Raw genomic sequence first — 14,818 nt, 5'->3', positions numbered from 1 at the left:
TTGTCAACCAGACCACAGCACTAAGAGCCATGTCCAGTCTTTCCCGGTGTCTTCAGGGTGTTTAAGGATTCCACCACCTCCCTGGGAAGCCTATTCCAATGCCTAATCACCCTTCCTGTGAAGAAATCCTTCCTGATGTCTGACCTGAAGATCTCCTGGTGCAGATTGAGGCACCACGTCCTCTTGTTCTGTCAGGGTCTGCCTGGGAAGAGGGCAATCCCCGCCGGGCTGCACCCTTTCAGGGATGAGCAGAGAGTGGTATGGGCACTCCTGAGCCTCCTTTTCCCCAGGCCCAACACCCCCAGCTCCCTCAGCCACTCCTCCCAGGGCTTGCGCTCCGCACCCTTCAGCAGCTCCACTGCTCTCTGGCATCTCCATGTCCTCCCTGCCCTGGGAGGCCCACAGCTGGGCACAGAACGCGCTGTGCCCTCAGCAGTGCCGACTGCAGGGGCACCGTCAGCCCGGGTCCTGCCGCTCACGCTGCTGCTGATGCAGGCCAGGACGCCACTGTCCTTCTCGGGCACTCCGCCAGTCTCCGGCGGGGCCGCGCCGCGCTCTGAGGGCAGCAGCGGCCGCCATCGCCGCTCCGGCGCCAGGGGGCGCGCCAGGCCCGCCACTGCGCTGGACCGGCCGTCCCGGGCGGGTGATGTCACCGCGCTAAGGGCGGGGCGGGGCGGGCGCGCGCGCCTATTTATGCGCAGGCGCGGCACAGGAAGGGGCAGTCTCTCTCTGGGAGCCGCGGCGGAAGGGCTGGCGGAAGGCCTGGCAGCGCACACTGCTACTACTGCTAGCGGCGGTTCCGGCAGCAGCGGCACCTCAAGATGTCCATCGAAATCGAGTCCTCAGAGTAAGTGTACCGGTGGCGCGGGGTGGCGGCGGGGAGCCATGCGGCCCCGGGAGCGGGGAGGGAGCGGCTGGGCGGCCCCGGGCCTGAGCCAGGCCCCAGCGGCGCCGGGAGCGGGCGGCCCCGCGGCCGTGAGGGGCCCGAGGGTTGCGGGCGGCGTGTCCGGGGCTGACCGAGCGTTGTGTCCTGCCCGCAGCGTGATCCGGCTGATCATGCAGTACCTGAAGGAAAACAGCCTCCACCGGGCGCTCGCCACCCTTCAGGAGGAGACCACCGTGTCCCTCAACACCGTGGACAGCATCGAGAGTTTCGTGGCGGACATCAACAGCGGGCACTGGGACACGGTGCTGCAGGCCATACAGTCTCTGAAGCTGCCCGACAAGACGCTCATCGATCTGTATGAGCAGGTGAGCAAGCGCGGGGCTCCTGCGGACTCTGGTGGTCCCTGTGGAAACTTCTGTGCGGTGTTTTCCAGTAACTCTTTGCTGATGCAGACGTTTGTCTTTGGGTGCAGGTTGTGCTGGAGCTGATCGAGCTCCGAGAGCTGGGTGCTGCCAGGTCTCTCCTGAGGCAGACGGATCCCATGATCATGCTGAAACAAACTCAGCCAGAGCGCTACATCCACCTCGAAAACCTTCTGGCCAGGTCTTACTTTGATCCTCGAGAGGTATGTTAATCCTTTCTTTAGAGATCTCTGGCATGAGCCTGGGCATCATTGCAAGCTGCTGGTGGCTCACGGCTTTGGTTTTTTTCCCTTGGCTTGGGGAGTGGGAATGTGCAGTTTCACAGTTGGGTGGTTTTACACCCTCTCTGTGGTGTTTGGGAAGTAGTGCATGATGCTTTATCAGGAGGGAGCACACCGGTGCTGCTTTTGGAGTTTGGGGATTTGGCCCTGTGTCCTGCTGCAGGATGACAGCTTGCCTTTTCAGTGTTACACGGGCAGCAGAGGAAACACAACCTGTGGGAACACAAACAGTGCTGTGTAATAACAGTAAAAACAAGGCTTTTTTCCTGACTGATTACATCAGTCTGACAGTTTTTGTGAAAGCTTGTTAGGTTAGCTAACTTAGTTAAGGGACTGATTTTAGAGATATTTTCCAACCTGATGGTTCTTTGCTTTTAAGAGGGGTGTTAAAGAGAAAAGCTGTTTTGGGGGTCTAACAGAAAATTTACGTGGGAGGGGTTTTAATTTCAGAAAAACTGAGGTGTTTTTTGGAAAAAAAAAATTACTCGGAGCAATAATCTCATGACAATAACTTTTCTGTAGGCATACCCGGATGGGAGCAGCAAGGAGAAGCGGAGAGCTGCTATTGCACAGGCTTTGGCTGGAGAGGTCAGCGTGGTGCCTCCGTCTCGTCTCATGGCACTCCTGGGGCAGGTGAGTCTTGAAGGATGCTTTAGTAGCTATGTCTTTAGCTGGTTGCTGCATGAAACTAGTTGTGGTGTAGTTGAGCTCAAGCTGTATAAAAACCAAGTTAAAACAGTTTTCCCATGTAGCAAGGATGTAGCAGCTGTAGAAAAAGCCATCACTAGCTGTAGGTTTTTTCCAGTGGAACAAATATGCAGCACAGGGTGCACTTTGAGACTAACGTTCTGTAGCACACGTTTTCTGGTGTGTTTTCAGCCCTTTCTGATTCTCAGAATACTTGGTGCAGACAGTGTTTCTGTGTGGTAGATCTGTGTTAACGGGCAGCTAATGGTGTGGCTTTCATCTCCAAAGGCACTGAAATGGCAGCAGCACCAGGGCCTGCTTCCTCCCGGTATGACAATTGACTTGTTCAGAGGCAAAGCGGCTGTGAAAGACGTAGAAGAAGAAAAGTTCCCCACGCAGCTGAGCAGGCATATTAAGGTAATGTTTGCTTTTGTGTGTTTCTGCTGCTCTTTGCTTTCCGTGCTTAATGTTGGGAGATAAAAGGAAATCTTATTAATGCTTTTTTTCCCCTTATTGTAAGTAGTTCCCCTCCCCCCCCCAGCTGTGTGTTTTACTCCCTTTTCTCTGCCTTATCTCCTGGGAGTCTGAGATTAGGTTTTTTAACAAGATTGGGTGCTTATGGTATTTGTGATTAAGATAATGGCGTCTTTGACTCCACAGTTCAGAATCAATTACTTTACAGGAATTGGCATGGTCCCCTTTATTTCTGTGAGGCAGTGCTTTTGTCTTAAACTGTTTTTCAGAAGCCATGAGCTTCAACTTCTGAGATCAGTTTGTGGTAACAAACTGTAACAACTTGCTAAAAATTCAGTAACAACTTGCTAAAAATCTTTATTAGAACTTGTTTTGTTTGTCATTGCTGGTCTTGTATTTTTGTTTAGGCTAGTGAAGTTTTTTTCTGTACTGAGTTGTCATGGCCACTTGTATTAAAAAAATTAGAAATCAAAAAATTGGACGCCTAAAAAACCAAACAAACGTTTTCTGTAAAAGTTACACTGGAGAAACATTACTCCAAATGAAGCAACTTCAGAAATTTTTTAAGTTCCGAAGTCTGACTGCGATGTATATTAGGTATTGAAAAGGCGTTTGTTAACAGAGAATTCACTGCAAAAACAAAAATATTTGTGTATACGTACCTTCAGAAGATACTGTATTTTTACCATCAGAATGATGGTACAGTTTTGTTTTAATGAGTTGTCTTTCAGATTGCTTATTAATCTTTATTTATGTTCTTTTTTAAACAGTTTGGGCAGAAGTCACATGTGGAGTGTGCTCGGTTTTCTCCAGATGGACAGTATCTGGTTACTGGCTCAGTTGATGGCTTCATTGAAGTATGGAACTTCACTACTGGAAAGATTAGGAAGGTAAGTTATCCTTATTTCACACAGAGTGACTTAGGCATGCCAGAGTGCCTGGATCTGTTCTTTGAGATTCTTTTAATTTCTTGGCAACTGTGAACCTGAGAAGATTGTCTGTTTAGGTGCTGCAAATCAGTCTGGAATGTTATGTGGTGTAGTTGTCTGGTTTGTCATAGATTTCTCTCTGTGATAACTTTACCTTCCTGCATTCTTCTCGTTGCCGTTAAAATGGCGACAGTGGTTAATGCCCTGTATTACAAGGCTATGAAGTCTGATTTACAGTAAGTTATAAAATATAAATCTGAAGTTAAAACTGTTAATAATTTCGCAATTTGCCATAAAATAGACTTCGTTGATTTCATTACATTGACCCATGAATCTTCTGCTTTTGTTTAGGATCTGAAGTATCAGGCACAAGATAACTTCATGATGATGGATGATGCAGTGCTGTGCATGTGCTTCAGTAGAGATACAGAAATGCTAGCAACTGGAGCACAGGATGGAAAGATCAAGGTACAAATCTTTTTGTGCTGTACTTTGGGAGAGGTGGTGACCAAAAAGACCAGTTTGCAATAGCAGTAATGTTCCCATTATGTATAAATTCAAAGGCAATTTAACATCTGTTTAACATATCTCTTGGCTCTGATGTTTAGTCTCCTGTGTTGTCATTACAAAGTAATCACTTACTTGTTTCCTTTTCAGGTGTGGAAAATCCAGAGTGGTCAGTGTCTGAGAAGATTTGAACGAGCTCACAGTAAAGGAGTTACATGCCTCAGTTTCTCTAAAGACAGCAGCCAAATTCTGAGTGCTTCTTTTGATCAAACAATCAGGTAAATAAACTGAAAATGTGTGAGCTACAGTGTGGGAGAAAACAGACTTTCTAATAAAGCAGTTTAGCTATAAGATAAGTGTAATCTAGAAGGTGCCTGTAGAGGTCTCTCGGCCACAATGCTTCTCAAAGCACAGCCAGCCTTTCAGTTAGGACAGCCTGTTCAGGGCCTTCTCCAGCTGTGCTTTCAGAGTCCCCAGGGTGCAAGATCCCACTACTTCTCTTGGGAAAAATCTTTTTTGGGTGTAGGGAAGGATGTTTTGGGTTGGTGTGATTATGCTTGTTTGTTTTTTGTTTGGTTGGAGTTTTTTTGGTGGGGTGGTATTTTTTAGTATCCCTTGCCTTTTGTACTTCAGCTGTACACCTTTTGAGTAGTCTAACTCCATTTATTCTGAAGACATGTTAGGGAGTGATGTTAACCCAATAGTTACAATTTTTTTAGGTGTTAAGGTGTTAAAATTATTTAGGGTGAGTCTTTCTCCTTTTCTCTTTCCCCTTTTTTTCTCTCCCCTCTTCTTTTTTCCCTAAGGATCATTGCAGGATAGGTTAGAAGTGGGAATAAATATACTCAGAAAAATACTCAAACACTGTTCTGATCTTAATAGGCAAGAGGCTCCTCATCAAACCCCTTTTCCTACAGTTCTTAGCATCTGGAAGTTGTTGGTTCCTGTTTGTGTAATGCAAAATTCTGATCTTGCACCTGCTTGGTTACTGAGTGGAATTTGCGTACTCATTTCCACATCTGTTGTTTGGCAGGATTCATGGTTTAAAATCTGGGAAAACCCTAAAGGAATTCCGTGGTCATTCTTCCTTTGTCAATGAAGCTACTTTTACCCAGGATGGCCACTATATTATCAGCGCATCCTCTGATGGCACAGTGAAGGTAAGATGGCATTTACCCTTATCTCTCCTTTGTTACAATTGTTGCAGTCATTGGAGAAGGACACAGGGTAATCTGCAGTAATGGGTGTGCTTGTGACTTTGCTGTAGATTTGTGTGAGAAGTGATGAAATCTCTTACAGTCTCTTGCAGAGCATGTCTCTGCTGCATTTATGAAATGGAGACATAAGTGCAGTGCTTTACTGCCTGTTCTGCTTTATTCTAGACTCAGAACTGACTGACTCTTCTTGTCCTATGGTGTGGGGATTCCCTTATCTGAAATAATTTCATATGAGCTCTTTATTGTAAGTTTTTAAAGCTAATTTTTTATTTTTTGCACTAGGTTTGGAATGTGAAGACCACAGAGTGCTCCAACACCTTCAAGTCTCTGGGTAGCACTGCCGGGACAGACATTACTGTGAACAGTGTCATTCTGCTGCCTAAAAACCCCGAACACTTCGTTGTTTGCAACAGATCGAATACAGTCGTCATCATGAATATGCAAGGACAAGTATGTAGTCTTACTGGTATCCTTTCAGCTCACTCTGTCATTTCAAGAATGTAGAAAACCTAGTTAATAACCTAGCAGGGTTAAACCTGATTTCTCTGGTTTGCTTGACAAACTGTTTTGAACTCAAGTTTATAGAACACAAAAAGCTCTTGAAGCTGTGGAGAGATCTGTGTTCTGAACAGACCTAGTACTTATTTTACCCTATATAAATATATATATTTTACCCTATAAATATTTTTACCCTAAACATGGTATTGATATGCTGTTGTTTAATTCTGCTGTTTAAATGTTTTTGTGTGTGTGTCTTTTCAGATCGTAAGAAGTTTTAGCTCTGGTAAGAGAGAAGGTGGTGACTTTGTCTGCTGTGCACTTTCACCTCGTGGTGAATGGATCTACTGTGTTGGTGAAGATTTCGTGCTGTACTGCTTCAGCACAGTGACGGGCAAGCTGGAGAGAACTCTGACTGTAAGTTTTCAGCTCTGAGCTTTTCCAAAGTTTTAAACACAGGCATGATGTAAATGTTCATTATGAAGTCCAGTCTCAGACCAAGCAATCTTTTGTCTCTAAGAGACATGATTGGTAACAAATGAATTTCAGGAATTTAGCCACAGAATGTGTTTGGGGTTTTTAGAACTATTTAATTGTAGAAATTAGGGAAGTATTTACCCCTCAAGCAAAGACTGAATTGGTTCAGACTTCCTTGAATGAAGCCATATTTTGACCTGGGCTCTAGCTGGTGGAGAACCTGAAAAAGCCATCAGATTGAAAGCTGTTAAGTTTAAATTTGTTTTAGATTGGGTTTGAATGTCTAAATTTACCAGCTTGAATGTCTAAATTTAACGGGGAACACTTTGATGTTGTGGTTTTCAGTGGATGTAGACCTTCACTGAACCTTCCCTTGCCCAACAAACTGCCATGTCACAGAAATTATGACTGAAATTGAATGTTGGTGTGTGTACCTGTTTTTGCTTTATGCACAAAGCGCCTTAACTCTCAGTCCAGCTCTCCTTCACTTGTTTTTTGTAGAGTGTATTTGTCTTTAATGTGCTGAAGGAAGAGTCTCTTAATGTATCTTTCTGCTTACTCTCTAGGTCCATGAAAAAGATGTCATTGGCATTGCTCATCATCCCCACCAGAACCTGATTGCCACTTACAGTGAAGATGGCCTCCTCAAGCTCTGGAAACCATAGATTTGATTTTGCAGCAAGCTCTGAAGCATGCCTGTTAGTTGCAGGTTACTAGTGTTTGTGCTTTGACAAGGTCTAAGTATGCAGAGTGTGATACTTGCTCAATTTTCAGTTCAGGTTTCCAGAGAATTAAATTTTTACCTACCTAGAGTGGATTGATGCATAAATATAGCATCAGCTAATTTCATATACTTTTATTTTTACTAGAGTAGTTGAAGCAACTTCAGTGAGAATGCTTTTTCTGCCTCCTGAAGTCTGTACTCTTCCTACAATGTTTGTAAAAGTTCATGGAACCAGCAGCTGTACACTCTTAGGAGTGGTTGCTGACTTCCTGGAATACAGTAAAATGCCTTTTTTTTTTCTTTTTCTTTTGAGAAAAATGTTGAATGGAAAGCTGTCTCTTCCCCACTGCTGAAACAGGAATAGTTTCCTGGAATGCAGATGAGGATACAGTATCAGCAGCTTGAAGATGGGGTTATTTCTATGCCATTGGGCTTGGCTGTGTTCAGTTTTCACTGTCATTTTTCCAATTATTTTGGAATGTAGTGTCACACAGCTGCCTCAGAATGAAACTATCCTTCCCCATCTGCCAGCACTTCCTACTATAGACTGTGAACCTGCCTAATGTGGCAGTGAGATACAGTTGATTTTGTTTGGGGATTTTTGTTTTGTTTGTTATTTTGTTTTACTTCACTTCCAGACTAAAAGGAGTTACTACCGGGGCCCTCTTCCTATAAGTGCAAAATGTTTTCAGACCAGATATAACTGAAACAGGCTCCAGGGGATCAATATTTTAAAACATGCAAAAGTTGCGTGTTTACATAGGCTGAGTTCCTAGTGCTGTGATAATGCTTTAAATAAATATTTTTAAGATTTTTTTTTTAAATTTCATATGCGTGTGGACCTAGCTGAGGTTACGCTTAGGGGTCCCACAAGATGATAAAAAGATACTTGCAGGCTCTTCAATTTGAAGCACATGATTTTTTGTTGAGAGATTCTGACTAATGTACACTGTTCTGAATGTACACCAGAGTCTTCTAAAGTCTGACTGTGTCATTTCTAGGATGCAGAAAAATGAGTTTATTCCTGTAATGATGAATCAAATGCATGTGGATTTGAATCTGCTACATTGTGTTCTGTCTTCATCTCTTGTAGAATGCTTCCTACTGCAGTAATAACTTGTCTTCAGCTTAATAAATTAGTTCCACTTTAAGTATTTTGTCTGTGTGTTCAGTGGTGTGGGGAAATGTAGAAAAAACTCAGCTGGAATTCTCCCACAGCACCTGTGCTGCAAGTGTGGTGTTCAGTTCTGTTGAGCTATGATGTCTGAATTTCCAGGTGGTTTCTTACTTCCACAGATATGAGGAAGTAACAGAGGGGGTTTTTAAATACTAAAAAGCAGTTATTTTTCCTGCCTGAAAAATCAGAAGTATCTGTCAGTGATACCTGACAAGCTCCATGGGCAGTTATTAATGCTGTTAAGGGGGAAGATCTTAACAAAATATTTTTAATAGTACTTTCCTTATAGAAGAGAGGCTCCCATTCTTTCAGCATCTTTGGCTGGTCTCTCTCCAGTACAACTCTGTCTCTTTTATGGGAAGACCCAAAACCAGATGTAACATTCCAGGTGTGTCCTCATTTTTGCTGAGTAGCTGGGAAGGATTTCCTCCCTCAACTGGTGTCAACCAGGACACCATTTGCCTTATTTCCAAAAAAAGATGGCTCAAGTTGAGCTTGGTGTCCACCAGGACCGTCAGCTTATTTTTTGTCTGTTTTCCATCCAAGTGCCCCCAGCATGTGCTGTTGCATTGGGGTGCTCTTCCCCAGGGGCAGCACTTTGCACTTCCTCTTGAATTTCATTATGTTCTTGCCAGCTCATCCCTCTGGATGGCAACTCTTGTTTTATCAGCTAGTTCTCCCTCTTCAGTGCCATCTGCAAACTTGCTGAGGTGGTACTGACCCTGGGCCACTGCCCTCCTAGTGCACTTTGTTGCACTCATCGCCACGCTCTGGGCCTGGCATTCAGCTGGTTTTCAATCCACTTTTCACCTGTCCCATACCCCAGCACCTCTGCATGGATTGAATGGAAGATGGTGCCTTACAGAAGTTGAGAGACACAATAGCCACTTCCCTCCTGTCGGGCGCCATTGTAAATGTACCAGGTTGGCTAAGCACGACTTTTCCTTTGGTGAATCCCTCCTGACAACTTTGGATGGGTTTCCTGCTCTTGAAGTGCCTGCAAATGCTTTCTGTTTAGCTGCACTGTTACCTTCCAAGGGAGTGAGGTGAGGTTGACAGACTATTTCTTTGGATCCCTCTATCTTGCCCTTCTCAGAGACACATGTGACATTTACTTTCCCCCAGTTTTTGGGCACTTTTCCCCGTCACCATGATCAAGCAAAGATTGTCAAGAGGGGCCTTGCAATGACATCTGTCAGCTCCCAGAGCATGTGTGGATGCATCCTATTAGGGCCCATGGTTCTGTGTATGTTCAATTTTCTCTGACCTCATCATCCTTACACAAAGGGAACATCCTCCTTGGTCCAGACTTTCCCCTTGATCTCTGGAATTCTGAGAGCTAATGTTGTCACTAAGTAAGACTGAGGCAAAGAAGGTACTCAGCACCTCAACATTTTCCATATCATGTATGACCAGATGCCCCATTTAATTCTGTAATGACCCCACATTTTCCCTGCCCTTTCCCACTTTTGTACTTATAGAGGCCCTTCTTATACAGTTAAGCTTTAATTTCCATAGCTTCATCTCTGGATGCCCACACACTGCATCTGTGTTCCTCCCGATATACCCAGACTTGGTTATACCCTCCAGATAATTCCTTTTTGTGTTCTAGTTTGGCCAGGAGTTCCTTGTGCATCCCCACACACCTGGCCATTTTTTCTGTCTTGCTGCTCACTGTGATGGACTGCTCTCAAGCCTCGAGGAGGTGAGCCTTGAATTTTAACTTTCTTGGGCTCTTCATTCCACAGCCTTATCCTTTGGAGTGCTTCTAAGCAGATCTTTGAAGAGACTAGTCTGCTTTTCTGAAGTCTGGAGTTGGGAACTGGCTTTTCATCCTAGTTCTTCCTCTCAGTCTCCTGAACTTCACCATCTTGTGGTCACTGCAGCCAAGGCTGCCTTTAACCTTGACAGTCCCAACAAGCTCTTTGGTTTTGACTACAAGATCTAGAGCACCACTCCTAGTTGCTTCCACTATCAATTGTGTCAGGAAGTTCTCATCAATGTACTTCATGAGCCTCTTCGATTGATTATCACAGAACTAGAGTTGGAAGGAACTGCTGGAGATCTAATCCAACCCCCTCCCAAGGCAGGGCCACTTAAAGCAGGCAGCTTTTGAATATCTCCAGAGAGGAGGAGAGCCAGTGCTCTGCCACCCTCTAAGTTCTTCCTCACATTGAGGTGACCTCAGCCACTCCTCATGTGGCTTCCCCTCAAGGCCCTTCACCATCTTATTTGCCTTCATTTGGATGCTCTGTATTGGCCTAATGCCTTTCTTAGACAGTGGCACCCACGGGACTTGAGGTGAGAGAGCAGAGCAGAGCAGAGCAGGACAAGCCTCTCCCTTGCCCAGCTGGTAATGCTGTGCCTGGTGCACTCCAGGACAGAATTGATCCTCCTGGCTGCCAGGGCACACTGGAGAATTCTCACCCACAAACTCAGTTTGTGAATTTGTCCCTGGGTAGAGCTTGATACATTCCAGTTCCTCTCTCACATAAAGAGAAACTCCACCACCTTGCTTCTCTGACATTTCTCTGTTGTTTACAAAAAGGACATACCCATCCATGACTATTCCAGTCATGTAAGCTATCCCACTATGCCTCAGCATTGCAGTGAGATCATGGCCCTGTGAATTACATCTTGTTCATTCTCCATGCTGCATCGTTTTATATACTGACACTTTATGGATGATCCAAGAATGGGGTTTCCCAGAAGGGATGTGAGAGGATTCACCGTAGCCATAAGCACCTATGATATGTTTTTTGTTTTGATCCTCAACTTCAGGGGCAGCCAAGGAGCATCTGACTCTGCAGTGGTTGCTATGACCTGCTTCCCAGGAGGAAGCAATGGCGCAATTGTTGCCATTTGCACCCTGACTCCCAGTCCTTCGGTTTAAAGCCCATCTCACCAGACTGGCCAGCCTGCTGCCAAAGACTCTCTGCCCTTTCTAGCTGGGGGATCCCCTTCCCTGTAACATCTAAAAACGATAAAAACACAACCCACTGTTATAAAAGCCAAAACCTTTTTGATAGCACCAGCCACAAGCCCAGACACTGATCTGCACAATGTGTCTGCCTCAGGCTGTCCTGATTTCTCTAACAGAGAGGACAGATAAGGAGATTATTTGGGCACAGGCACGACTTGTATATTTTTCACCTGCCTTGACAGGGCTTTATAGTCTTCTTTGATCCTACCTATTTTTTGGCTTGTGACATTTGTATCTGTAGGAAAATGTGATGAGGGTAGTGGTCTTTGACAGGTCAGGGTGGCCTTTTGGCAACACCATGGATGCCAGTTCCTGGAGGGCAGGATGCCCCTTGTGACTGGCTATTAGGCTGGCAAATAGACAACTGAGTCCCCACTACAACCACTTCATCTGTAATCTGTATCATTATGATGCACTGCTGGTGAGGTTCCCTTTGTTGGCCATGCTCATGGACATCTAAAGCCTTTAAAGCATCAGATTTGTACTTTTGGTCTGCAAGTTGAAGGGTAGAGATCAAATTGGAGATTGGAGCCCTGCTTTTGTGTGTCCCCAGGGTGCAAGGTGCCTCAGGCTCAGTGGTATCCATTGCAGGTGTGTGGTTCTGAGCCCACTTACCTATCTCTGCTTTAGCCCCTCTGTGTACTGCACAGCCAACTATCTCTTGTCATTCAGCCACCCTAGCAGCTGGTCATCCACCTGTGCACACGTTGTGCAGGTACCAGCTTTTCCTTCAGAAGTATCTGGGCATCCATGAAAATGTACTGCCTGTACTGACACCTGCCTCACCAGTTCTGTCTGCGTGGAAGCATCAGGCTTCTCAGGGGCTGTATCAGTAGACACACACTGGCTTTGGCTCAGGAATGCCTGCCATTGTGGCAGAGACCTCAAGCACTTAGCACTTATCTGAGATGTGGATCTACTTTTATTATTATTGTGTTTTCCTGACAGCAGTTAACAGGGTAGTTGAAGTCCCATTCTTTGAGTGCTCATTTTACTCCCTAACAAAACAGTAAGCTTGGCATTTGTTTATATGCTGTTTTCAAAAAGAGTGGTTTAAATCCAACCTCACTTTTCTTAGTGTGCTTTCCTAATGCTCTGAGCAGGAATCAATCACAAACATGTCTTCCCAGGAAATCATAGGGCAAGTTGCTTGCTTGCTTGACCTTGCATCACACTGCAAATTCAGAGCAGATTTGGGATGACTGAGTTTGCACCGCTGGGCTAAACCAACCTTTTCCACTCTTGCTTGCCATCAGGTATTCAAAACTATGGGAAGGAGAGGACCTGTAGACTAAGGGCCTGTACACTGAAAGCACAGCAAAAATGAGAGTAGGCTCTTTCACAGCCAACTTGTGCAATAGTGGAGCTCCTAGTCTTATGGGAAAAATATGAAGTCCTAAATGTCTGGTGCACAGTGAAAAAAAAAATTGCAATACACTAAAATATAAGTTTGATCATATGAATTAGATGGTGTTGAAACACTGGAAGTAATTGCAAACTCAGATTACAATAGGTCAGGTTACTATACTGGTAGTTACAGAAACAGCTCTTCTGTGCTACTGTATCCTCAGTTTCTACAGCTGTCCATTCTGTTTATTTCCCTGAACTAGAAACTGTATCCCACATCAAGCAACCAGCCAGGAAAAAAAATCTTAATTTTTCAGTGGCACAGAGTACTTCCAGCTGCTTGCTCTTAGTGTATGATACCCAGGGCATCACGGGAAAACAAAGTCCTACTAGCTCTTGCCACCCATTCATTTTTGCCAAAAGCTTATTCTTCTGCTGCCAGTATGCGTTTAGGGCACAGATTCTGTATCAGTAACCAGCTCATTTCAAAACAGAATACTAATCTGGTAGGGTTCCTACTGTCCTTCCTCCACTAGCAGAGCATCCTTCCTTGGACTGCTCTGCTAAAGCTTCTAGAGGCAGCTCCTGGTCAGCCACCCTCCTCCTGGAACCTGGCCAGCTGCTGTGGGGTCACCAAGCATGGAGCAGAATTGTCACTGCCTCCAGAGTAAGTCAAGAATGTAACCTCAACTATGCCAATGCAGCTATGGGTGAGTGTGGTGAAAGGAAAACCAGTGCTCCTGAGAAACTTTATGTAATTAAAAAAAAATATAACACACAGTCATCTGAAGCAAAATCACGTCCCACTGTCAAGTTCAAGCCTATGAATGGTGTGTTGTCCTTTCTGTTTTGATCTAGTGGCTAAGGAAAAAATACTCCAAGGGTGCTTAGTGAGCTGGAAAAAAGTAGCTTATTTTACTGCTGTTTAAGTCTCAAGCCACCTGTGCAGGAGTGAGCCCTAGTCAGAGGAAGATTACTTTCTGTTTCTCTCCTTGACTCAAACCATCCTGGTACAGCACATGCACCTGCAGGTCACATTTTTCAGCTCACTGATGAGCTCACTCAAGTAAAATTTGGAAAAACACTTGGCCTACAGGATTTTATTTCTATTGAGAAAGGAAACAGAAAACTAGGTGAAAGATGACAGTTCTGTAGGTACCTGAAAGGGACCTCATTAGAGGTACAAAACCCATGGTATACCAGCTGTCTTTATACAATGAAACTTGTAATGCTTAGATAAGTCAGAGATGTTTTTTTCCTAAGAACTTCCAGATATTCAAGTTACAACACACGTACTGCCACGCAGCAGCTACTTAGATCTGAGTTCTCCTTGTGACGCTTTTGCTTCAAAGCAGTATGAAAAGTGTAAGCTCTGTCTCAAGCCAGATGGTTGAGCAAGACTAAACTACCACACTAGAGGTTAAATCTGGACCTGTCCTCTCAGCATATTTTCTGAAAGAAGGTTTTAAAGATTTTTCTGTGATTAGCTGTCTAAAAAGAACGGGGTGGTGTTTTTGAACCAACATCTGGTCTAAGAAAAGAGGCAATGAACAATTTTGTAATTATATCGGAAACACTTCATCTACAATAATTAGAACATTCATACAGAAATTTAAGAGTCAGCTTGAAATAATGCACACAATACATTCATTTCAGAACATCCTAGATGCAGTGGTTGGTTGTATTCACTAGCCTTGTTTCCTCTGCAGGATCACATATATCCACTAAGAGGACTGGTACTGCTCCCCACAACACACCAAGGGTATCTGATTTCAGTAACCAGGGTGTAAATCAAGCTTCACCTAGCAGCAGTCTGATGTTCCAAGCCACCTGCGTGCTGACAAAGCCAAGAGGATTTTACTAATGCACAGCAGCCAAGGCAGCTCCAAGCAACCACTGGCTCCACAGGCAGTGTGGCGCAGGACAGCAGCCCAACGGGAGTCACTGATGGAACAAAGCAAGCTCCACATCTAGCTCTGGGGTCAGCGCCAGTGAGGGCACAGGAAAGGACTATCTGACCTCACGTGCAATAGCATGGAGAGCTTGGGCATCTCACTACATTAATGGGCCTGTGAAGATTGACCACATCTGTGTCAGCCTCATCTGCCACGTGGGTGCATTACAGCCAGGCCCTGTTTAACAAACACCAGTACAAACCCAAACATTATTATCCTAACTAGTACAAAACTTTACTACATCTTACCATGGA

The 14,818-nt window shown here is 44.8% G+C and overlaps 1 protein-coding gene across 1 annotated transcript; it reads left to right on the top strand.

The window, feature by feature from the left end:
* The first annotated feature begins 738 nt into the window (after nt 1–738).
* SMU1 (SMU1 DNA replication regulator and spliceosomal factor) lies at nt 739–7,239 on the top strand. The gene is made up of 12 exons (XM_064404008.1): nt 739–847; nt 1,041–1,251; nt 1,359–1,511; nt 2,112–2,222; nt 2,565–2,693; nt 3,521–3,640; nt 4,031–4,147; nt 4,337–4,464; nt 5,220–5,346; nt 5,686–5,853; nt 6,166–6,318; nt 6,945–7,239. The coding sequence occupies exons 1-12, from the start codon at nt 822–824 to the stop codon at nt 7,041–7,043; spliced, it is 1,542 nt and encodes a 513-aa protein (XP_064260078.1). The 5' UTR covers nt 739–821; the 3' UTR covers nt 7,044–7,239.
* The last annotated feature ends 7,579 nt before the right edge of the window (nt 7,240–14,818 follow it).

Source organism: Passer domesticus, chromosome Z (assembly GCF_036417665.1).
Source record: "Passer domesticus isolate bPasDom1 chromosome Z, bPasDom1.hap1, whole genome shotgun sequence".
NCBI classification, from domain to species: Eukaryota; Metazoa; Chordata; class Aves; order Passeriformes; family Passeridae; genus Passer; species Passer domesticus.
Note: the sequence above shows the minus strand (reverse complement) of the source record. Positions and strands in the feature narration are given on the sequence as shown.

What these genes read in the sequence shown, in the direction of transcription:
- SMU1 (XM_064404008.1), top strand. Translation starts at nt 822, where the DNA reads ATGTCCATCGAAATCGAGTCCTCAGA. An exon ending in TCATGGCACTCCTGGGGCAG is followed by an intron (nt 2,223 to 2,564) that starts GTGAGTCTTGAA and finishes TCATCTCCAAAG; the next exon opens with GCACTGAAATGGCAGCAGCA. An exon ending in CCTCTGATGGCACAGTGAAG is followed by an intron (nt 5,347 to 5,685) that starts GTAAGATGGCAT and finishes TTTTTGCACTAG; the next exon opens with GTTTGGAATGTGAAGACCAC.